This window comes from Biomphalaria glabrata, chromosome 2 (genome assembly GCF_947242115.1).
Source record: "Biomphalaria glabrata chromosome 2, xgBioGlab47.1, whole genome shotgun sequence".
Taxonomy (NCBI): Eukaryota; Metazoa; Mollusca; class Gastropoda; family Planorbidae; genus Biomphalaria; species Biomphalaria glabrata.
Genome location: NC_074712.1, coordinates 38,598,545 through 38,622,907, shown reverse-complemented (window position 1 = coordinate 38,622,907; position 24,363 = coordinate 38,598,545). Strand labels below are relative to the sequence as shown.

The 24,363-nt window shown below is 30.6% G+C and overlaps 1 protein-coding gene across 3 annotated transcripts; it reads right to left on the bottom strand.

Moving 5' to 3' along the window:
• On the bottom strand, positions 1–23,449 carry LOC106072237 (probable E3 ubiquitin-protein ligase HERC4). Of its 3 annotated transcripts, none has more exons than XM_056020431.1 (29): positions 23,354–23,449; positions 21,682–21,969; positions 18,636–18,801; positions 18,258–18,334; positions 17,458–17,650; positions 17,014–17,045; positions 16,737–16,828; positions 16,392–16,522; positions 13,633–13,876; positions 12,641–12,762; positions 12,282–12,338; positions 12,042–12,153; positions 11,557–11,746; positions 11,028–11,077; positions 10,771–10,830; positions 10,592–10,651; positions 10,257–10,397; positions 9,870–9,959; positions 9,450–9,623; positions 9,270–9,317; positions 7,744–7,839; positions 6,605–6,744; positions 5,300–5,347; positions 4,943–5,009; positions 4,739–4,785; positions 4,009–4,192; positions 3,790–3,892; positions 3,065–3,117; positions 1–1,988 (listed from the first exon to the last, which is right to left on the bottom strand). In XM_056020431.1, exons 2-29 carry the CDS (start codon positions 21,920–21,922, stop codon positions 1,830–1,832), a joined length of 3,177 nt encoding a protein of 1,058 aa, XP_055876406.1. In that variant the 5' UTR covers positions 21,923–21,969; positions 23,354–23,449; the 3' UTR covers positions 1–1,829. The 3 variants fall into 3 exon arrangements, with proteins under 3 accessions (XP_055876406.1, XP_055876407.1, XP_055876408.1); XM_056020432.1 differs by lacking the exon at positions 23,354–23,449 and adding an exon at positions 22,657–22,725; XM_056020433.1 differs by lacking the exon at positions 23,354–23,449 and adding an exon at positions 22,507–22,651.
• Positions 23,450–24,363: the final 914 nt, after the last annotated feature.

Genomic DNA, 24,363 nt, shown 5'->3' with positions numbered 1-24,363 from the left:
TCAAAGGTTTCTATATCATTTATTTGTTATAGACATAGCTATTTTATATACAAAATTATACCGGTATGCCTGAAATATTATGTTGCAAGTAAATATCCAAAGACATACGTTCATATCTTGTAAAAGAATTTTTTGAAGAAATAGAAACATTCTTCATTAAAAAGTAAGACAGGATGTTAAGTGTTTGTATAAAATGTAGTCTTAAGAATAAATAGATCCCGGTCAGAAAAAAAAACCATTCTCAAATTATATAGACAGATTAACTAGTGGTAAGATATGTAAAAGCCTGAAAATATCATAGGAACAGACCTTTATATTTAAAAGTAAACATTAAATCATTACATAAAACATACAGTTTTCATGACAAATTAGATTAACATGTGGTAATATTATTTATCATTTATTATCCTCATATAATTTTTAAAAATGTAAGATTCTTGTTTAAATATAATCATCCGAAGAAATTGATTCTCATTTCAAGTTATCAATGTAGAATGACAATACTGGTACATTTTATGTTTTAATGTACTTTTCTGGTTGAGCTGGGCTTTTCATTTGATTATATGGAGATTAATTGACATTTTCCGAAGGAAATTATTTGGTCATTGAGCTATCCATGTGATACTCTCTTGAGCTGTTGAACACAGAACCAAATAAAATTTACATCATCTACAAAACTCATTACAAGGAATTTAAGAGGAACTTTACCAATTAATTTCTAACAGAATGCAAAGCAAACAGAAAAAAATGAATAGAAAATAAACAAAAACAAAACAAATAGGCTTAATATAAAAAAAAAACAAGTAGGCCTAATATAAAAACAAAACAAGTAGGCCTAATATAAAAACAAAAAACAAGTAGGCCTAATATAAAAACAAAACAAGTAGGCCTAATATTAGAAAAAACAAAACAAGTAGGCCTAATATAAAAACAAAACAAGTAGGCCTAATATAAAAACAAAACAAGTAGGCCTAATATAAAAACAAAACAAGTAGGCCTAATATAAAAAAAAACCAAGTAGGCCTAATATAAAAAAAAAAACAAGTAGGTCTAATATAAAAACAAAACAAATAGGCCTAATATAAAAAAAAAACAAGTAGGCCTAATATAAAAAAAAACAAGTAGGTCTAATATAAAAACAAAACAAATAGGCCTAATATAAAAAAAAAACAAGTAGGCCTAATATAAAAACAAAAAACAAGTAGGCCTAAAATTTTAAAAATTCCTATCTCATGTTCTGCTAACTATCCTAAAAAAACGTAAGCTTAAAATCTATGGCTCGCAAAGACCTTCAATCAGGGAACAGTACAAGGAAAAAGAAGAAGAGGCAGACAGAGAAAGCAATGGGAAGACAACATGAAAGAATGGACGAGCCTGCCATTGAAAGAGGTTCTAACTAAGGCAAAAGACAGAGAGGAATGGAGAAAGACGGTCAACAAATCTTGTGTGGCGCCCTAATGGCCCAACAGACAAAAGGTACATATCTTATGTTCATATAGTATAGCAAAATAATTATATTGTATTTGTCATTGAAAAAAAAGAAAAAAAATGGTCAAGTATAGGGATCAAACCCTCTCCACTTGCATTATTAGCACAACATTACATTAACTTGGCTATCCAGATATATTACAAAGTGCAAAGTTTTAACTTGAAATAAATGTTTTTTTGTTTTTTTTTATTTGTGCTTTTTACCACATTTTACTTTTTTTTTTGAAGATGAAGAAAATGTGAGCAAAAAGAATACAAATACACACTATTCTTGTCAGTATTCATATTTTCATTTTTGCATAATTCATAATAATATTCAACAAGTACTGGAAAGACTTTAATTATAAATTATCATATAGACCAAATCCTTCCGTTTGTTGGATGGCCATTAGAAGCTTATCTTTTAAAGTTTCTTTCTTGATGTATGTTGGCAACTGTAAGATGTTGTGACACAGGAGGGCTACTGGTAAGAATTCTTCACCTTTCTCTACAAATTGAATCTGGTAGATAAAATGAAACTCAGTAGAATACAGCAGACACAAACTAGAACTGGCAGTGACTAATAAATAAATCTACAAATATAAGTGATATTGTTAAATAAATACAAACATAAAATTCTAAGTAAATCTAAGTGTTTTTATTGATATGAACTTAGTTATTATAACAAATTGATTTTTAAATTACAATTATTTCAAGTTTTTCCAGAGCCCCCAGCTGAGTTTCAAAGTAATGAATGAAAGTAATTTTTTTTTTAGTTATATGTCAGAAATGATTGAAAGTAATTTTTATTTTTACAAATTAAATGTAAATTTGTTGTTGACTTCAATAAAGTTCAAATTTTTTTAAAAGGCTGAAAATAAACATAATCCACATAATCTATATTCTTCTTTATAATTATCATAAGAGTTGAGTTCAAAAATCTTGGAACTGAAGCCTCAAGAAAGCTCCTCCATCGACCTGTCTGAGCAGATGTAAATTTGTTGCATTCCTAGTACAGATGGCTTGTATCCTAAGAGACTTTGGTTAGAGTGAGTCTGAAAGCCAAGCACACAGGGGAAACTCCTACATATTCCTTCGCTGCATCACACCAGCCATGCCAGTGTCAGCCATTAAACGGACCCTTGAGGAATGGTGTGTGGATAGTGACATGGTATTTGGGTCTCTCTTCCTTCCCACCAGTGTAATGGACTCAGATACCACAATAAGGGTTCTGTTTTACTTTCCTGTTGACCTAATCATCTCCCCTAATCACAGTTTCCAGCCAGGCATTATGTTGAGGCTGAAAAGCATTGCCCAGTATGTGGTTAAAGTCATATTAGTCATGCATCTAAATCTCAGCAGAGTGATAACCTGAACGTCTAATGAAATAAAAGTAGTTGCTCTAAATACATAGTGATTCAAACAGTACAGCTGTATAAAAATAACTGCATGCATTTTAAGATGAAACCACCATTTAATTGAGTGCAACTGAGCGCCCAAACTTTTTCCCTGTTTTTTAAATTGTGACTATTACAATTTATATTTAACTGAACATTATAAAATAATTTAAAACAATATATTCATGTAGCCTACTTACTTGAATATTTTTCATGCCAAATATTGGAACACGATCACTGCCTGTTACAAACACTGAATGTCACAGAAATTGAAAATTTTTTAAAATAAAGAAATAAAAACTAACCCAAAAATTTTTTAAAAATTTTATTAATATAATACAATGGAGTCTCAATAAACCAAAGTTTAGTCATCTGAAAGTCCACTTAATGAAACTGAAATTAGGATACATGAACAAATCATACCTTAAATTGGTCAGCTTAAAAAACTATTTTAATAAATTATAAATGCTTGAAAATTTGTCGAAAATGGTTACAAAGAGGGTATATTAATTTGATTTAGTGATGTGCGATAAATTGCAGGGCTGCAACAGTACGATACTGGTATTTTAAAATCTGATATAATAATACAGAAAATTACTTTTACTTCTGTATAAGAAACATTTAGCTCTCTTGCCATGCACTTTATACACAGAATTAGTTTCACAGAGATGAAATAAAATAAACTGTCCTTATCACTATATCCTGTACCAGTTAATGTAATTATATGTTTTATTTCATAATTATGTTTATTTTAGTATAATTTCGCTTAATCTGAAATATTCATTAATCTGAATTGGTTTAGGTACCAAACATTTCAGACTATCGGGACTCAATGGTGTACAATAAATATAGTACTAATATAGAAAGAAACATTGAAGTTTAAGTACCAATCATAAGCATTAAAAATAAATGACTAAAAACTTACCTAAAAATTTTTTTTTGTTTTCTAAACTCATCTCGTGAAAAACTTCCCAGAACATTTTTATGGTCGGGTGATCTTGATTGTAGCCAAGTGAGTAAGTAGTTTTCTTTAAAATATACAATAAGAAACTAGTTATTTTGTTTTCAATATAAAACATAATACACAACATTAACTAAAATGTAATTTTTTAAATTACTTCAATGGAAACAGTTAATTTTATACCATTTGAAGCTCATCAAAGTCACACTCTTCACTGCTATGAACCATGGCTTGAAGCTCTTCAGGATGGCACAAATCCAACACACTCCCACCCCACACACTCATAAAACCTTCTCTGAAAGCTTGAAACTGGACTTCTACTGATGTGTTCAACAGATAGTCCACATAGAGATCCACATACTCTCGCCTGTACAAAAAGCAAAATGGCTTAAAAATTATGAATTCAAACAAATTTATTTTTAGATCATTCCTGAAATTTACTAGCTATAGAGCTTACACATCTGAAGAGAGCAATTAGAGATGACAACCTTCTACTTCCAGATGAAATCAATATAACTCTTAGCAGTACAAATATGTTTCTGCTAAAAAATTGAAATAAATGTTGATTTAGGTTGAAGAATGAAAGTGATACAAAGCAAGCTAAGAGTTCCAAAATCATGCTCAGCATTACCCTGAGCTGCAGTGTACTTCTCATAAGAATGCAGACTAATTCTATCAGCTCTTTTACATAGTTGAATTGTTCAAAACTGACAAGTGTGTCATACCCACAGGTAGGATTTAATTTGAATTTGGAAAATACTGGACTAAAAGTCAGTCCTATAAAATGTCAATGTAAATCAGGAAGAAATTGTTGATACATATCTATTTATATCTACCTATAGATAGATAGATATATATATCTGAAAGTAGTTAAAAACTAATATGACTTTGAGATTAGTTGATACAATCTTACTTGTTAGTGTGATTGACCATCTCTGAATCTCTTTCTGGTATTATATCCTACAAGAGAAAGGCATATTTTGTTTTTTCATTTTCCAAAATAAAAATATATATATATAAAAAAAAAGTTTTATCATGGTTTCATTACAATAGTTTCTTGACATTTCAATATACATATAAATTGCAATTTATATTATATAAGTATATAGACTAGTACCTGAAAATCTAAATCAAATTTATCTTCCACATCATCATCAAAATAATCAAGCAAACTTTGGAACCTTCTGTCAAAAGAAAAAAGTTCATTTTGAAATAATAAATCTACAGTAATTGTGTGTTCATTTTTGGAGGGCTATCAATGTGCTAAATGTTTTTTTTAATTTAAGTTTTAATTTGGAACTATTTTACATTTTAAGCTCAAAAACTGAATTTTCGTATTACATGTATTTTTGTAATATGACTAATTATTGATATTTTCTTTCATTGATTCAAATTTCTAAAAAAAAATAAATTTGCCTAAGTAAAGAATTATTGTTTAAAAAAAAAAAAATAATAATTTAACTAGCCAACGCACTTTTCCATTAAAGGATCTAATTCTTTTAGATCATCTCTTGTGACAGGTCTGAAATATTGCAAAAGTTATAGAATTAGTTAAAGCATATATATGTATTTTATACTGTCTGTCGGTGCGTAGATTATGGCATTCTAGCACCAATGTGTATTAAGTGCACTATTTTTGAACGCACTTTCTTTTTGTTGCCTTGCTTGTAAGGTTATGGAGTGGTTTTGTTATTATGCTGTTGTAACGTGTGTTTGAAATTCTTCTGTGTTCCCCTGTTTAGGGTGAGTATTTAAGGCATTACTGCATTTCGCAGTTGTTTCGCTGCCTTAGTGTTTTGGAACTAGAACTTTCAATTTGTCTTTTCTTATGTCTCTACAGGGAGTTATTTTTGGGATTATCAAGATTTACATATATTATCGGCTGTGGGCCAGTGTTGAACGTGTGACGTAGTGTGATAGCAAGGTGCAGAACCATTGTTTAATTATTATAACCACAATATTCGAATAATTTAGATTTAATGTCATTACTCCATCAGTTGTCACTATTACTTATATTCATGTCATTAAATAGCTACATTATTAACGGTGAGTCAATTATTTATTGTAAGCACGAAGGTGCCTATTGAATGTCAGGGGCCCGGGCAAACGAGCTAAGGCTTAAACACAACCCTGACACTGTCTAATGCACTGTTAACTAAATAAGCCAGTTATTTTGACTGAAAACTACACAAAATAAACTACCTAATTTAAACCTAACCTCCTGTTGACATCATGTCTTTCAATATATATTTCTTCTAATCTTTAATAGCCTTTCACCATATTTCTTTTCTGTTACTATTACTTTCTATGTGCATAATATCATTCTTTTTTAGAACTTTTATGATGACAGAGATGACACAGTTTCTTACAAAATAAATTGGCAATCCACTCAGTCCTTTTGCCATAAACTGAAGTAATAAATGGTAACTAACTTAATCAACCATATTGGTATAAAAAGATGTATTAGAAAAAAAACACCATGTATTAGTATTATATAGGATGGCTGCCTGATTATGAGGTATGTGCTCTGGATTGTCATTCAATGGTCTCAATGGTTTTGCATTAACAATCAATTTTCAATCTTTAATTTTCACTACAAATTTTAACACAAACAAATTTGAGAAAAGTTGTTATGGTTAACATAATTAGAGTTTGTGAAAGTATGACTCAAAGCCAAAAAACTATTTAAAAAATATCCATTTTGGCTAACTTGTAACTAAATGTTTATTCAATTTTTTCAAAGCACTTTAATTAGTATCTTGAGGTAAAAGACACTTACATTTTCAGAAGTTTTTTATAAAGTGCCAAAGGAAATGGTAGAGTGATGATTGTAGAGCTATATATTCCAAGTCCACATAAAACTCCAATCAAAAGAAACATATCAGTCTTTTTTTTAATTTCATCAGGATCTTTCAAGGTCTAAAGGTTTAAAAACATAATGATACAATTATATATAATTTTTAATCTTATATATATTTCTAAAAGCCCTCACTCCCTCATCACTAGATCTCCCACCTGCAATGGATGAAAAAAATAAGAAATTTTACCTGTAATCACTTTTGGTCTAGAACAACTAAGATATTTTCATGATTGAAACTACAGCAGTTTACCAAATTCACCCAAAACAATTTTCTATTTGCAATTTTGACTCAGTATATTTTTATGAATCTGACATTTTTTGAAAAATACAAGATTGTACCTCCATTTTTAAGCAATTTAATTTTTATGTGTATTCAAATAAACTTGAGTTAGCTCATTCGGTAGAGCTTCAGACTTATAATCTGAGGGTCAAGCTCTTAATTGCCAATTAACTTTTTTTGTGTGTGTACATTTTTATAGTGTTTTCTCACAATTAAATTAAATTAAATTAAATTTTAATAATTTGATCTACATAAATCCTGATACAGTGAAGATAATTTTTTAACACTTGATTAAAAAATTGATGGTGTTTGAAACATCAGAGAGACTTTCAAATCTTTCGATAAAAAGTTCATAAGTCGAAGAATACTCAGAGAATATATGTAGGACTATTTCCTAAAGCACAGAGTGTGTGTGTTGTGAGAATTAGTGATACTGGTAATCAAATTCACTGGCAAAAGTATTTGTTTGGGAGGGGTATCATTATTGAGCAGGCTGTGCCAATTAAATGTAACAGAAACTAAAATTCAAGTTTTTTTTAGGGGCAGGGTAAAAGTATGGGGGAGATAACTGATATAGAATTCAAAGGTCAGAACTTAAGTGAGTGTGCTTGGGAGGGTGTTTATATTTTTTATATTCTTATAAGTAAGAAAAAGAATAAACAATATTTAGACTGAGAAGAAATCAACGGGCATAGCTGGTGGGCAATGCAAGTAATCTAATAGGAAACATTAGATCTATTTTTTCCTTTAACTGTACAAAAATTAAAATAAAATTTACCGATCGATTAAACCATAGCAGATGAGATTTTTCATTTAGTTCAAACATTCCAAAGTCAGGATGTAACATTTTGCACAAAATCAATCTAAAGAATTCCTGGAATGAGAAGAAGAATACAAAAATAAAAATTCTATTATTTCAGTAAGTATAAAATACTAGTATTTCAGTAAGAAATAAAATACTTGTATTTCAGTAAGAAATAATCTATTTGTATTTCAGAAAGAAATGAAAAGCTTGTATTTATATTGAGAAATAAACTGCTTGTTTTTCAGTAAGAAATAAACTGCTTGTATTTGAGTATGAAATAAAATACTAATATTTCACTGAAATGAAAAGCTTGTATTTATATTTAGAAATAAAATACTTGTATTTCAGTAAGAAACAAAATACTTGTAATTCAGTAAGAAACAAAATTTTTGTATTTCAGTAAGAAATAAAATACTCGTATTTCAGTAAGAAATAAAATACTTGTATTTCAGTAAGAAATAAAATACTTGTATTTCAGTAAGAAATAAAATACTTCACAACAAATCTAATCCATAAACAACTGGGCATCTTACAATGCAGAGAATAAAATTAAAACTTTTATTTGTTTTGGATCAACAAAAGAAAATCCAAAAGAAAGATCTGTTTTGAGAAATTTAAGTCTAAATCTACATGGTAGATTCATAGTTTTTCATGATCAATGACATTATTAAAGTTTCCAAACAGCTTTCATGTTCCAATTAGAGAGGTGTGGACACAGGGCCATGCTCTATATTAAAAGATTACTGCAACTAGTAAAAAAATACATTAAACATTTTCATTTAGACAGAATTGGAAAATGTACAATAGTGCCACACACAAAAAAATGTTATAATTATGAACCTTACACTAAGATAGCGAGTTAAGTTGGGATGCGTTGATGTATTGTATAAGCCACGTGGCTGACTTTCAATGGAGCTCGGGTCTAAATTCCGACTTGAGCTGAGTCAAAAGGCAGCACAGAAACGTTCTCCTAAATACTCTCCCCCCCCCCCTCCAGTTCAACAAAAGAGACTGGACCATGGTACACTGAGCATGCTCTAGCATGAAAGACATGCTATACAATAGTAATTACAAAAGAAGTGATGGTTAAAATTGGTTGATCAGCAGTTTATCTGAGAGAAGAAATTGTAGGACTTGAAAAATCTTCCAGCTTCATTTGGTGTTTTGTTTCCTGTTCTTAATGTTTTTAATATAAATATTCATAAAGTGTTGAGCTAAAACCAATAACTGAAATGTATTCTCTTTTCAAACTTTTAATTTATGTACATAATTACCTTAAAAAGATTTTTTAAAGTAGAGCTAACTTTATATGTATATATATTTATATCAAGTTGTTTATTTTTGCTTTTACGATATTGGAAGTTTGCTCCAATTTAGTTGACTTGTAAGGTTTGGGTTTTAGAGTGTCAACATACTAGCCTATGGCTGACCACAAGTTCAAAAAACAGATTGAACATTTTACATGTAAAAAAAACAGTAAATTAGTTTAAAAATCTTACTTTCTGAATGACTGGTTCATAGAGGTGTTCTTCTCCCAATATGAAAACCTGTCAATAACAATAGTAAGCTAATATATAAACAAAATGTGTTTGGCTGATACAATATCAAAAACTTATTTCAGACAATTTTTTAACGTCATTTTTATGTCAGTACTACATTACAGTAACTATAATCCTTACCTGTAGAGGTTTCTTAAGATCTTCACTACTCTTATTTTTGAACAGTCTTATAGTGTCTTCAATGATTGTACTTCGATTCACTTTGAGTAAAAGATATGCTTTTGTAGGATCCATTAATTCAATGGATGTTAAATAATTAATTGCATCTGATTTACAGGCAGTCTCAAAAGCTTTCTAAAAAAAATATTTTCAGTCTCAAGAACAAAAGTGACAATATAAATGCATAGTCCATACTAAACCATTTAAATATTACAACAGATAAGTCACAGACTTGTAATATGTTTAAAAGAAGCCTCAGGTTTGTAACATGTATAAAGATAGAATCCACCTATCTATAACATAAATAAAGACAAAAGCCTCAGATTTGTAACAGATGTACAAGACAATGAGTATGAATAACAGTTTTGTAAAAAATAATACCTGCATTTGCAGTGCAGCATCAGTTTGAAGCAATAAACATTTAGCAGCTACATCAAATAAAAATGGATACTTGCTAAAACATAAACCTGGCTTTATTCAAGAAAAAAACAATCAAGGTATTAAAATAGAACATCTTTAAATGTCAATGAAACATCAACTAATGCATTATATTCAATGATTACATTTAAGTGTGTTTCATATTTTACTCTAGTGTTTTAAAACTCATTCATTCACCATTTACATTCCTTTCATAAATAAACCATAACTCATAAGTATTCCTACCACATAATTTCTATAGAAAAAAAAAAGCTTTGCTAACCTAAACTGTAGAAAGAAAATCAGAGAAATTGTTTCTAAGTTTTCTAAGTTGAGCTGATTTAGACATACCTGAATTGCTACACCCCACAAAAGATTCTGATGAATGGTTCTCAAAGTTAAGTTGATGTAGTCCTCTTTAATATTGATCACTTCTTTCAGTTCAGGAATATAAAACATTTGATATGGGATGATCTGATTTTCGTCATTGATCTGTTCAGGGTAATACTAAAATTTTAGTTACTTGATGACATGTAAATTATGTTTTTATGATTTCTTTAGGCTTAATAATCTACATACATTTGAGACAAGACTAAAGTATTTTACATTTTAAAAATAATCCAGCCCAATTTATACTTTAACCAATCCACCAATTCTAAATATTTTTTTTTTCATATTGAACTCACTTCATTTAATAATTTTAACATCTCCATGGAAAGATTAATTGCTGTTTGCCTTTTACAAGCCTAAGAAAGAAAGAGCAAAATAGAAATAGCATTTCTTAACAATGTTATTGCTACATACAAAATAAGAACAATTAACTAAAAACAAATACACATTAATTCTAAGGAATAGAACTACTTACTTCAGAGCTATTTGTAGTAGGTGGCAGTTTTAACAAATATTTGATACAATTTTTGTAAATCTGAAAGACAATATTGAAAAATCTTTAAAAAAAAAAAAAAATTTATTAGAACATCTAGAACTAACTAAAGACCTAAACTGCCAAGCATTAAATATTAAACAGTAACATTTTTAAAAATTCCATTATTTAAAATAAAATTTCCTGATCCTTAAAATGATTTACTCATAAAATAAATGTGTAAAATTTAGTCAACATACTAATATCAATCTTTCAAAATGTGAAGCCTTGTTTAGACACCACCATGACTCTGAAATTCAATGTGTTGTAAACTTTGTATGATTTGTGAGATTTTTCGCTCATAGAATTAAACATAGATCAAGTAAATTAAAATAAAATAATAAAATACAACTTTTAGCAACAAGGAAGTTAAACGGTAGATAGTTTGGATTATCAAATGACCAACAAGAAACCTTCCATGCACAACACAATTATCATCTAGACATTTTTTTTTAACTCTAAATTTCTTTCACAGTCCAGCACATTTGATGTTGTTGCACTTGTTATTGAAATAACTAGCAACTCATTATTTTATTATTGTTAAATAACAAATACAACTTAAGGCACAGTTAAAGTCTTAAATAAAGGTTACATAATGTACCTCACTAGAAAAAAAAACGAAAGAAATTATTTAGATAAATATTTTAAATTGAGGAAAATAACTAATACCATAACAAGAATATTGTTCTGCCTAATCAAAATGATCACAAATCAACAAATAGGGCTTACTGATTTTATCTAAGGCAACTTTGCTTAGGGAGAGTAGAGACTTGGCAAATGGACATATGATTGAACTGTACAATGCAGGCTGATTAAACAAATGGCACTCTGGTAAAATAAGATAAACTCGGAGGGCTTCTACATCAGGTGGTGATGGAGCCAAGGATGGGTACAAACGTTTTTCTATTGACATTGACAACTGAAATGAAACATTCATTAGCATGATGTTTTCAGTAATAATTTAAAACTATGTTTATAATTAACTAATAACAGAGTAATCTATTTAAATGAAATTAAACATTAAAAAAAAAATATGCCAATGGTTAAGTTACTTTAAGGTTATTGTCATTTTACTTAACAAGAAATCACTGCTAACTCATGTTTACAATATGTCTCTTATAATATCATGTGCATCTGTGATGGCATAGTAAATGGTATCATCAAGAAAAAATATGCCATCAAATATTTATTGTTTTTCAGTCAAAATTCTTTACCTTTTGTATAATATCAGCAGTAGAAAGATTCTCCAGGGTATGAAAAAATGTTTTGACAGCATTCATGTTAACTCCATGATTTAAACTGGTGGTATTGTTGTGCTCTTCATCACTGAGGAAATAAAGAAATAAAAAAATAAAAAACTACAGAAAATGATTTGAAAGGAAATAGCACATTACTCTTGAGTACTTTTCATATTAAGTTTGTGGGAATTCAGACCCAAAGAAAAAATTACTTACAGTAAAAGAAATGAGCCATTGAGACAAGAAACACTGGAGAAAATTGTACTCAGCTCACTGAAATATAAAAATACATTTCTCAAGTAATTGTAAATGATACAGAGAAATATCAATTGTTTTAAGTCCACAGGGTATACATTTTTATTTAAACAAATGTCTAAATAACTAATAATTTTATTGCAATTGTCACAATAAAACATTAAGAAAAACAATTGACATTATTCCATAGAAGTTTTAAGTGGTTAATACCAATTGTATAAAAGATAAATAATTCTATTTCAATAGTCGCAATGAAATGTGAAGAAGGAACTATTTTTACATTTACTAGGAGGTAATGAAATGTCAACCAATGTACTCACTGAGTCATTTCTGATGGGATTTGCTCTTTTTGATAAGACTGTAGTTTTTCAATGCTTCTCTGAGATAAACTTAATATTTGCTTTGTTGGATCTTTTATTCTATAATCATCTGGCTGGCATACCTAATAAAAATATCTTATAATTTCATTTTTGTAAAGAATCTAAGATATGATGTATTCTTAAATCCAATATTAAAGATTAATTATAAGTATTTTTGAAATCTTTTAAATTACTTGTAAGCTGATTTGTAAAAAAAATGTAATTATATAAAGCAGTATTTTGTTTTGAATGTCATAAACATTCTTTTATTCAGATTCTAGATCAATATTACAAAGACAATGGTCCCCTGAATGATCAAAGTTCTATTAAAGAAATTTTAAAATAGCTCTTATAGCTTGTGGAAACAGTTTTAATATTACGAAATTATATCAAAGACATATATATATATATATATAAAGATTAGCAAGTATTTTTTTTTTAAAATAAAATAGATAAAATATAGGCCTATCTAGTTCTTGTTCTTTAAAAAAATCTACCCAAATGCACTTTCTAAAACTATTTCCAGCAACCTTTAAGAAAGTGTAGATAGTTTTTAAAATATAATTAAAAATAGATTCTACACTTATCCTGATCTATTTTACCCCAGAAGAATTTTCCACTCAACTAATTCTTATCTTTACATTTTTTTTGTTAGCTTAAAACTCACAAGGGGGCCCTGTTGCTATGTGGTTAAGCACTTGGCTTCCAAACCTGGGGTCCTGGGTTTCCAATCTTGGTGAAAAATTGAGATTTTGAATTTCAGGATTTTTAGGGCACCCCTGAGTCCACCCTACATTACTTTGGGAAAGTAACGGTGGTTGATCATTGTACTGGCCACATGACACCCTGCTATTTAACTGTTGGCCGAAAAACAGATGACCTTAACATCATCTACCCCATAGAATGCAAGGTCTGAAATGGGAAACTTTTTCTCTCTTTTTTTTTAAACTCACAGCTTTTTCTTGGACTATTGCAAAACTGTGATCACCACCTGCATATATTCTTTTCACTTTTATTTCTGAACTTTGTTTGTCTGGCACCATAGAAACTGTCTGTGTAGAACCTGAGACAATAGGACCTGCTATAAAAACTGGAGTGTTTTTATTTTCTGTAGTTGAAAGCCCAAGTTGTCCACTCACACCAAGTCCAAAAGTATAGATTCGTCCAGATTTGGCAACAAATGCAAGTGTGTGACATCTACAATTAAAAAAAAAAAAGATTCCATTATTTTAAATGAATGAAAAAGAAACTAGATTTAAGTCCATTTTTAACAGCCCAAATTATACAATTTTTTATATTATAATTTTCTTTCATATTATAACTGATTAATAAATGGAATTACTCTATACAAATACTATAGTTATATTTTAGTCCTCTTTATTTTTATCATGTTCTGACTGAACATTTTCACCACAGGGTTGGTTTTATCATCTTATCTTACAAAGGAACAGATGTTCTTCAAAAGGGAAGATAATTATGTCGTAGGCCTATCAATTAGTTCATCTAGTCATGACTGTTAATTGGAGACTTTAACTCTGATATGTCATTAGTTTTCCAGGCCGATTCAGGCAACTTGAAAGTTACAGTTTTTCTAGTAGCAATAAAGAAGAATGAGTACTTGTAAATAAGTTTCCTAGCATATGAAATAAGAAATGTGCCTTCAGTTTTGTGTCTTGCTGAGTATTCTATTTGGTGTAAGTATTTTATTAGGCTATAGCTGTTTGTATCAGATAACATTACTACTTAGCTTTAGCTCACATTATACTTGAATTCAAAAAGCTTATCAAAAGATGTGAAGAGATCAAATTAGATACTTTTAAAAGGACTGTAATTAGATTAACTAATTATTTTTTATTTTTACAACTTTCATTTATATTATAAGATAAAGCTACAGAAAAGTTTTGAAGCACTTCAGGTAAATTGATAAACTTCCCTCATTTAGTACATTTGTACATGTGTAAAACTTTTTCAATGAAAGAAAGCAATGTCACGCAGGTCAGAAAATCTTTGGTTTCATTGAAACTTAGTATTTTCACTCTAGAGACACCCAAGACTGAAGTTCAGTTAGGGCAAATAATAATAATGTGCAAACCTATCAACACTTAACCTAAATCACTATTAACACTCAATACTGATCTCATCAGCCTTTTATATACAAATGTAGATATAAATTTGTAGAGGGGATCATTTTTTATTTATCCCAACTAACACTATCTTCACATAGAGAAATTTTACCTTTACCTATCCCTTAGTCTGTTTGACCATTGGGGCACCAAGCAAGACTCGTCAACTGTCTTTCTCCATTTCTCCCTGTCTTTTGCTGTTTAGAACTTCTTTCAATGGCAGGCCCGTCTTTCTCCATTCCTCCCTGTCTTTTGCCTTGTTTAGAACCTCTTTCAATGGCAGGCCCGTCCATTCTTTTATGTTGTCCTCCCATCGCTTTCTCTGTCTGCCTCTTCTTCTTTTTCCTGGTACTGTTCCCTGAAGGAAGGTCTTTGCGAGCCCCGAAGATCTAGTAATATGGCCATAGATTTTGAGTTTGCCTCTTTTAAAGCCCTGTTGGCTATTGGTCATAATTTATTTTTTTCTGTATTTATTTGCAAACCATATGCTGCGGTGCCAAAAACTCAAACTCAAAGTCTTCACCAGGTCAGCTAGTTCTTCTTCTGTCCCTGCTAGGCCATCATTGTCATCTGCGAAGCGCAAGTTAGTAATTCTTCTTCCTCCAATGCTTACAGTACCTTCATAGCCCTCAAGAGCATCTTCCATTATCCTTTCAAGGAAGATATTGAAAAGTGTTGGTGAAAGTAGGCAGTCTTGTCTTACTCCAACTGTGGTTTTGAACCAGTCCCCAATTTTATTGTTGAAGTTCACAGCACTGGTGACATCCTTGTAGAGGTTCTGGATAACTTTAATTTTGTTTTTATTAATGTTGTACGTTTCCATTGTCACCCAGAGTGCCCCGTGCCATACTCGATTGAAAGCTTTCTTGAAATCAATAAAGACATGGAAAAGATTCTCTTGGTGTTGGAGATATTTTTCACATAGTATTCTGAGGTTTAGGATTCGTTCTGTTGTTCTGCGACTTTGTCTAAAACCTGCTTGTTCCTCTGATATGATTTTGTCTGCTATTGGTTTTAGTTGATTTAATATGATTTTTAACAGTACTTTGCTGGGATGGCTTATGAGGCTGATGGTGGATAGTTTTGACAGAGTTGTAAATTGCTTTCTTTGGAAGGGTGATGATGAGTGATTGGGTCCAGGGTTTGGGCCATACTCCTGATAGCCAGATTTTGTTGCAAATCGTATTTATTGGCTTTATAAATTTTATGTAAATATATACTTTTATTTTTCCATTAATAAACATTAAGTAAATACAATGTATATTAAGAATTTAATCCTAAATTAGTATTTCTACATGTCCATTGATGGCATTACATTAATAAAAATGATCTTAAATGAAAGCTGCACCTTTGACTTAAAAACTGAATGTCAATGACACATCTATTGTAACTGGGATTACTATGGGTCTACTGTTATAAACAAGTTTTTAACATTTTAAATATTCATTACATGCTGAAATTTACTTTGAAGAAACAATTTTTTGTAGACCTGGATAAAAATTTGTTTTCTTTTTAAGTTCATAAAAAGCAGGGAAAAGAAAAAAAAGTATAATATTTCTAGTCAAATTAACTTTTTAAAAATGATTTACCTTCCACAAGCAATCTGGGTCACCTCGCTTTTTGATAATTCTATCACCTGCTTAGGTAAGTACTCGTTGTTGTAACTACCATGGCCAAGTTGACCACATGTACCTGCCCCAAAAGTAAATACTCCCCCATCCTGAAAATATTAAAACAGTTGATTTAAAAGTGTTTCAATTGTCTTTTCTTTTCAATGCCTAAATCTTTTGTATTGTGATATGAAAACTAATTAAGATGAAAAATAAATGGATGATACTAAAAGAGTTCTTCAGACCAAGAAGTTTAAAGACTGATGGTTGGCCAATGTAACAGTGCAAAATATGTTCACAAGTTTCAGACACTAAGTACTTAACCATTGTAAGACAAGCTGTATGATTTTTGCCACAACAAATATATTTAATTTTTTGACTTCGTAATGGTCTACATTGGTTGGGCCAGAAGCAATCTGTTAAAGAAAAATTAGGACTTAAAAAAAATTACTTACTAATATTAATTACTAAAAAATTTAGAATTTTTGAATACTATACAAGACATTTTTTTTATGTGAAAAATATAAATGTTATAAAATAAAAGCAAATCGACTTTTGTTTATTATTGCTATTTATCCATGTCAAAATAAAATTGTCTTACCAGTTTTGTTATTTAATCCCAACTGACCAAAGCTGAAAGTTAAAAAGGAACATTTTATAGCAATTTATTCTTGTACTTATTTAACTCTGCCAAACAAACATGTAAATTATATTGATTCTACAGGTAAAAAAAAAATAAACTTTAGAATACAAAAAACTATTTAAATTAATATTTTATAATTTCATGATTGCCAGTTTGACTATTGTGGAATATCTGTTTTACCACAAAGCTTTTATTTATATAATAGAAAATTTAGTATTAGAATTTGGGCCAGAATTTTAAGAAGGTAAGGAGCAGGCTGCTGTAAAAGAAGACCACTAGCTCTATTTTTTTTTTTTTACAGTAGAACATTATTGCCAGATTTTAAACCTATAGCACATTGTTTTTTAATACTAAAAAGGTTTCTTTATCAAGTCTACATTTTAATTAATTTTGGGTAGTCACCTGTTCCTTCCCCATCCATACACTGCTCCAGACTTGGAAAGTATTAGAGAATGATTACTCCCTGAAGCTACTTGATCTATAGGTAACCCTTTCAAACAATCTAGAAATCTTGGTTCATCTATAAACAAAGTTTCAGTTGCACCAAGACCTAACTGTCCAAATGAATTTGATCCCCATGTAGCAACTTGTCCATCTGAAATTCAAGAATATGTATTTTTGTTTTAAAATAAGAAAATAAAGGAATTTGATTTTTCAAGTAATTTTGTAAGGGTATTGTAAGTTGAACTCAAACATACCTAAGCATTACAATATTACAGTGTGTGCCTAAAAAAACATGTTTGGACATCAAAAAATAATAATGAAATATAAAAATTAAACTAAAAAGAACTTACTTAATAGTGTGTATAATACAAATAATATATATATATATATATATATATTTCTAATTAGAAACACTGCTATTGGAAACAGTCCTTCAGTAAGCAATAATAACCACAAAAACTCTGATACAAAATCTGACAATAGAGAGTTGAAATCTGATCATTTTAAATAACCCAAACAATCTTTCATTAGGTGGAAATCAAATGGTCACAACTTCCAAATTATTTTTAAACATAAAAGTAGGAAAATCAGTTCTTGTTTTTATTCCAGTTACACATAATACTTAATTAAATTATAAATGTAACATAATAGTCTTCCAAAAATGCATTTATATCATCATGTTAGGCAGGAAATAAAAAAAAATTAGTTAGATATAAGATGCAGGTATTGAACATAAATTTAAACAAAAATCAATTCACCTTGAGTTAAAATGACAGTATGATTGTCACCACAAGCCACTTGGAGCACACAGAAAGCAGAAAGAGATTTCACAATCCTTCAGAGTAAACGAAGTTTCATTATTTTACATTACTACTTGCATTATTCTAAACAAAAACTTAATACAGTATTTGTTTCAATGCCACACCACTTTAACTGTCTGTAAAAAATTATTAGCGGGCAGCAACATTAGTTGATTTTGGATTCTTCAGACCTTAAGGATGGGAATTAAGCATTTTACACTCGGCCATCACAACTTAACGCAGATAACATAGAACTTACTATTGTAAAACCTGATAATTAATGACACAAAAATATAAATAAATTGTCACAATATAATAAAAAAATTAGCTACTTACGTAGGTGTACCTCTAGAACTCTCTTCCACATCTCCCCTTCCCAACTGACCCTCAGTATTTTTGCCCCAGGTCAGAACTTTATGATTTTGAGTAAGTACAGCACTATGCGATGCACCAGTAGCCACTTGAATCACATGTTGGGAATTTAATCTTTCTCCAACATCACCTGAACAAAAAAGTATGTTTGGAATTTGGTGATTCATTTTAAATTTAATATAATGATAAATCATTTTGGTTTCAAGATTTCTTAAAATAAAAATATATATCCATACTGACTCACAAAGTTTTTAGAGACTATATTGGCAGACTATATTTCTAACGGTATTTTGGCCATTGTTTTATGGTTAGAAAGAATAGTTGGGAACAAACTGTATGTGATGAACTAGTAACCCAGGAAAAAGTATAAGGTGGAGATAAAAACAGCAATGGAATCAGCATCTATGTTCCATGTTGTCCACTTCACTTAATAGCTAAACATCTTGCAAACATTTGAGGGCTCATGCATGTGATCTAGCATACTAGAAAATACAAGGACTTTTGTGTAGTGACTTCATGTTATTTATACGATGAGTACTAGTTCACAGTCATCAAGTTAACAATGAACATTCTAACTAATAAGAGAAAAGTGAGTATGACATGTTTAGCTTAGACTTTTAATTAGCTAAATAGAATTTGAGTAACTAATTCCAACATTATGCATCCTCCATATCCTCTATTTGTGGTTTTCATTGCTGAACTGAACAAAGAAGTGGGCACGACATGGCCTAAAGTGTGCAGATGTGCCAAAAAACTCAAACTCTGTGCAAAGAAGCACTCTTACATTAAATTTACCTCCAACTAAGATTCTCTTGTAAATGTTTGTATATTCTTGTTTATATATATATATATATATATATATACATATATATATATATATGTTCTCCTTTGTGGTCAAAGACGAGCATATTTCTTATTTCCTATGAACTCAAAGACGGCTAAAAAGTCCAATTCTTGCTTTAAAAACCTTTCACATACATGGCATGGGTAAATTTGGTCTACTGCTGATATTGATATGCCTGCTTCTTTTCTTGAGCTTTTGCAAGCTCTCTATGTTCATTCCTGTTGGCCACTGTCCTTGCCTCTTATCTTGAGACTCCTACACTCACAGCTTGTTGCCATGAGGAGTGATCAAGATGTAGTGTCTCTCAGCTGTGAATGTCAATTACACACTCCTTAATGGAGCTCTCTAGATTTCTCTTAGCGCTTGTGTTGACCACACTAAGAGCGCTTTCCTAAACAGCAGCAATTTCATTGTGCATTACATTCCCCTAATGCAGGGGTGGGCAAATTATGACCTGCGGGCTGGCCACATGCGGCCCGCCAGAGTGTTTTATGCGGCCCGCCGACTCCTACAGAAATCAGGTGTGCCCACAGTATATAACAACTGATGGAGCTTGATCTTTGACTGAGTAAAATAGTTTTGTTGTTGTTTTTTTATTTAAAAAAATATCCCAACCATAAACTCTAAACAGGAAAGTTTGCACAAAGCTGCATAAAATTTCAACATATTATTGATTAGAATGACTTAGTAATCAAACTTAGTAGAGCTAGGGGGTGTTAACCACAGGTAGTTCCAATTTATGAACAAAATAATCCACTGTATTCGCTTAGCATGGGAAAGGCGAATCAGAACAATATAAAATCTCAAGGAAGAAACTGTTATGTTACTTGAAGGACATTGACTGTAACTTTGTTACCAATATTTCTAATGAAGAGTGGAAGACATATTTCATGTGTTTCATAATTGCTATCGCAATGGGCCTTTTGCATATGAAATGTAAATGCATTTTAAATCTTTTCAAACAAGGCTTTCCCATTTCTACAAGCAAGCAAAAGAAAACAGGTTTTGTCATTGAAAGGTGAAACTATTTCTAGTGAAATAATTAAAAGTACAAGAATTATTTAGATTCCTCAATTGTGCAATTTATAAAATCAAATTATAAGACGTCAAGAACAAGTTTTCAATACCATCAGCTCACCATTTAGTGCAAAAGCTGAATCTATTCCAGAGGCCATAACTCCAATCAAAGAGAAGTTCCAGTCAGTACTTCCATGTCAGTCTTATGGGTGCCAGAAGCAGTAATTCCACACTTTAAAAAAACTTTGCTGCTGTTCACACTATTAGGGTACACATACATCTGTTCTTCTTCTTCGTTCTCATTTTACATGTTGGAGGGTTCAGATCAGTAATCCTATATCTGAGATGAACCGCGCAGTGGTTTCCAGATCAGGCAGTTCTCAGAATAGTTTTGATTCTATAAGAGGGTTTTGGAGCCAGAGTCTTGTTCAGGTCTCTTGATTTAGTATGCACCATTGAAGGACATGATCAGCAATCTCTGGTGATGCTCCACAAGGGCAATATTGTCTCATTCAGTGATCAAGCATTTTTTTTGTGTGGAAACTAAACAAGTATAATTATTGGTCGATTTTGACTGACTCTAATTTGACAGCAATCACAAGGGTAACAACTAATAAGCTAGTTCCACAGTTCCGGAACATTATGCATTGAGTGTAAAAAGTAAAATACTGCACATTAAGTACAACTGTATATTTGTGGGGATATTGTAATATAAAAGATGACAGCAATTTAAAACAAAAATCATAAATTAGGTTTCAAAATTTGCTAACTCTTGTTGTATTTCCTTGACGTGGAGTGTGGAAAAAAAGAAACGTGAATATAATACAGTGTAAATACGAATTAAAAGACATTCTACACAATTAGCTAGCGTATCTTTCTAAGTTGTATATACATATGCTGCCCACCATTCCCAAATTTAAAAATATGCAGCCCTCGATACAAAAAGGTTGCCCACCCCTGTCCTAATGGAATCTCCATCAAGAATCATACAGTTTTTATATTCTGAGATATCATCATCATCATTATCAAACACTACTTTAGAAACCTTTTTAAGACCTCAGATAGAAACCTGCAGATGTGCAAACCCACATTTAGACAAGGCAGCAATTATGTTTAACAATAATGTATTAATACTTTATTAATACTTGCCTAAAGTCAGTTTCACATGCTTAGCATCTTTTCCACTTTGTTTGAAGTTGTTGGTTCCACAGCCAAGAACTTGGCCATCTTTCAAACATACAAGTGTATGTCCTACTCCACTGCTTATACTTTGAATTTCTTTCCCATTCAATGAATGCACCTGAGTAGGAGAGGATATTACTTTTGTTTCTGAGCCATTAAGCCCTAGTGCTCCGGAATTTCTATCTCCCCATGCTATGACTACAGACATTGTTTTTAAAAAAAACTAGCACAAAGATTTCAAAATATGTGAAAATTCTGAAATGAAGGAAATACAAAGGCAAATTATATTTAAAGAGAAATAAATAAATTCTAAAAGGGGGGGGGGGCTGACTGGTAAAGTGCTTGACCTCCTAAAAGAGGGGTCCTGGGTTCAAATCTCGATAAAGACTGGGTTTTTGAGTTTCCACGCAACTCTAATAAGTACCTGACATTAGTTGGGAAAATTAAAGGTGGTAGCCTAGGTCATTGTGCTAGCCATATGACAGCCTTGCTGAACATTGGCCATATTCGAGGCAGATTACCTTAAATTTATATCTGCATAGATTGCAAGATCTGATAGAGTTACTCAATTCAATATAAGGCAAAATATCGCATATCAATATAAATATACCTACTATGACTATATTATCTTATATAATACAGACGTTACTTCAAAAAAGAAGATGACTATAAATAAATACTAATATAGGCCTATAATATTACTTTACTATTAGTATTACTATTAGTCTAGTATTATTATTATTATTATTAAGTATTATATAATTATACTCATGATTATTTATACAATCTAACTTAAAATGATTAATATGTTTTGAAACGTGTTAAGTTCACATTCATGAGCAATAATATATATCTCTATATAGATTAGTTGAACACAGACTAGGTCTATAATATAGATCTATATTATAATACGACTAGATCTAGATCTATAACAAGATTTACCAGTAGTAGGACTTGACTACTTTTTAAAACTAGATATCTATGCCTAAGGGAAATCCCGATCTCGAGTTTTGAGTATGAATAGATCTATAAATAGACCATGGCAGTATAATATAGTTCCAGGGATAGACATGTATTTCTCTTACACTATAAAAACACTATGACGTAATAATAATAAATAGATCAATACCAAGTGTTCCAAAAACAGTGACATAGTTTCACTTTCTGGTTAAATCCACCTAAGAGTAAGAACTAGGAGAATTCAAATAGCCGTAATCAAGCCAAATGCAGGCCTAATATACAGTGGCGTAGCAAGGTACCCATGGGCCTGGGTTCAAGATTATATTCGTGGATCCCCTACCCCAATAAGACGAATGTAAATATTGTAATGTGTGACAAAATCACCGAGTAATCTGAATGTATCGGTATCTTTAGCAAAAGACATTCTAATACAACTAGAGTAGAATAATCTTATTACGTTTGAAGCAGAACTCCAACAAAATTTTTGAACAGAATAAAACGAATTAATGCCATGGTGTTTCAAATGTATTTGAAATGTTTTATGAGATCTAGTTCCCATTCTACACATTTAAATTCCTAAAAACACTTCTGGTGTAAAACTTTGAAACATTGATACAAACTAGTATCAAGTTCTACGTCCAATATTAACTGTAAATAGATGGAATATATATTTACTAACATTTTTCTGGCCTTTTAAGTAGCAAAGTTAGAAACCAGCCTAGTGCATCTATTTCCAAATGTGCGAGCGGCTTCTTTTGAAGAAACAATGTATCCTGTCATATTGGAAGCACCATCATATCTTTAGCCTCGAAGTTTATTTAAGGATAAATGGGAATTTTTTAATTACTTGGAGCATTTGTTCAGCCAATAGGCCTATAATGCAGTCGTCTGGTTCTCACAAATATGGAAACCTAGAAATGACAATCTAATTGCCATTTCTTTGGATGTTCCGTTATCGGAGAACACTAAACAGTATAGAAATAAAATAAAACTAATTTGATCAACTTTTTATTTACCTGAGTGCTGTCACCAATGAAAGAGAAAAATGGCGCAGAATGGATTTCCTATATATATAGTACCGGCATTTTGCCAGAACTGCATTGCCCAACAGCAGGTCTATATTATTTCATTTTGAATCTGTTGGGCTTTGAGTTCCTGCCAAATGTCAACATTCATAACAATTTTCTGAGGTTTTCGTATAAATATAGTTAACCAAGTTTCAACCATATATCATGCATTGGTCAGTGAAAGACACTAGAGCTATTCCATTCATTTAGTCATCTCTCTATCTTCTAGATCTTTAAATTGTTATAAACTTTCGCCCCAAATCAGTTTCCTCATTAATTGCAATAGCACAAACATATTTAATTTTAACGATTCATGTGTAACACTCTGATGTTTCTCTGGCTTGATAAATATTTAATGTTATTTTTTGTTTTTGTTTAGATTTTACCTACTTTTTTACTCTGTTCTAATTGCATTATTTTTTTTTACACAATACAGAAGACAACAAAACAATATATTGAAGACTTCCGCGGACACAGTCGACCTGATTGAATGTTCTACACTATTTTACAGTATCAACTTTGTCGGATTTAATAGTAATGTATACATAAAAATCGTGACAGCTCAGACAGACATTTTAGTAATACAAGTTAAGATCATAGGCTACTTAGATTAAAGTAACTA

Excerpts from the sequence above, each read along its gene's own strand:
- LOC106072237 (XM_056020431.1), bottom strand. The coding sequence starts at position 21,922 with ATGTCTGTAGTCATAGCATGGGGAGATAGAAATTCCGGAGCACTAGGG. Across the intron at positions 18,335-18,635 it reads AGTTCTAGAGGTACACCTAC|GATTGTGAAATCTCTTTCTG; the intron begins GTAAGTAGCTAA and ends TTTACTCTGAAG. Across the intron at positions 5,348-6,604 it reads TATAAAAAACTTCTGAAAAT|ACCTGTCACAAGAGATGATC; the intron begins GTAAGTGTCTTT and ends GCAATATTTCAG.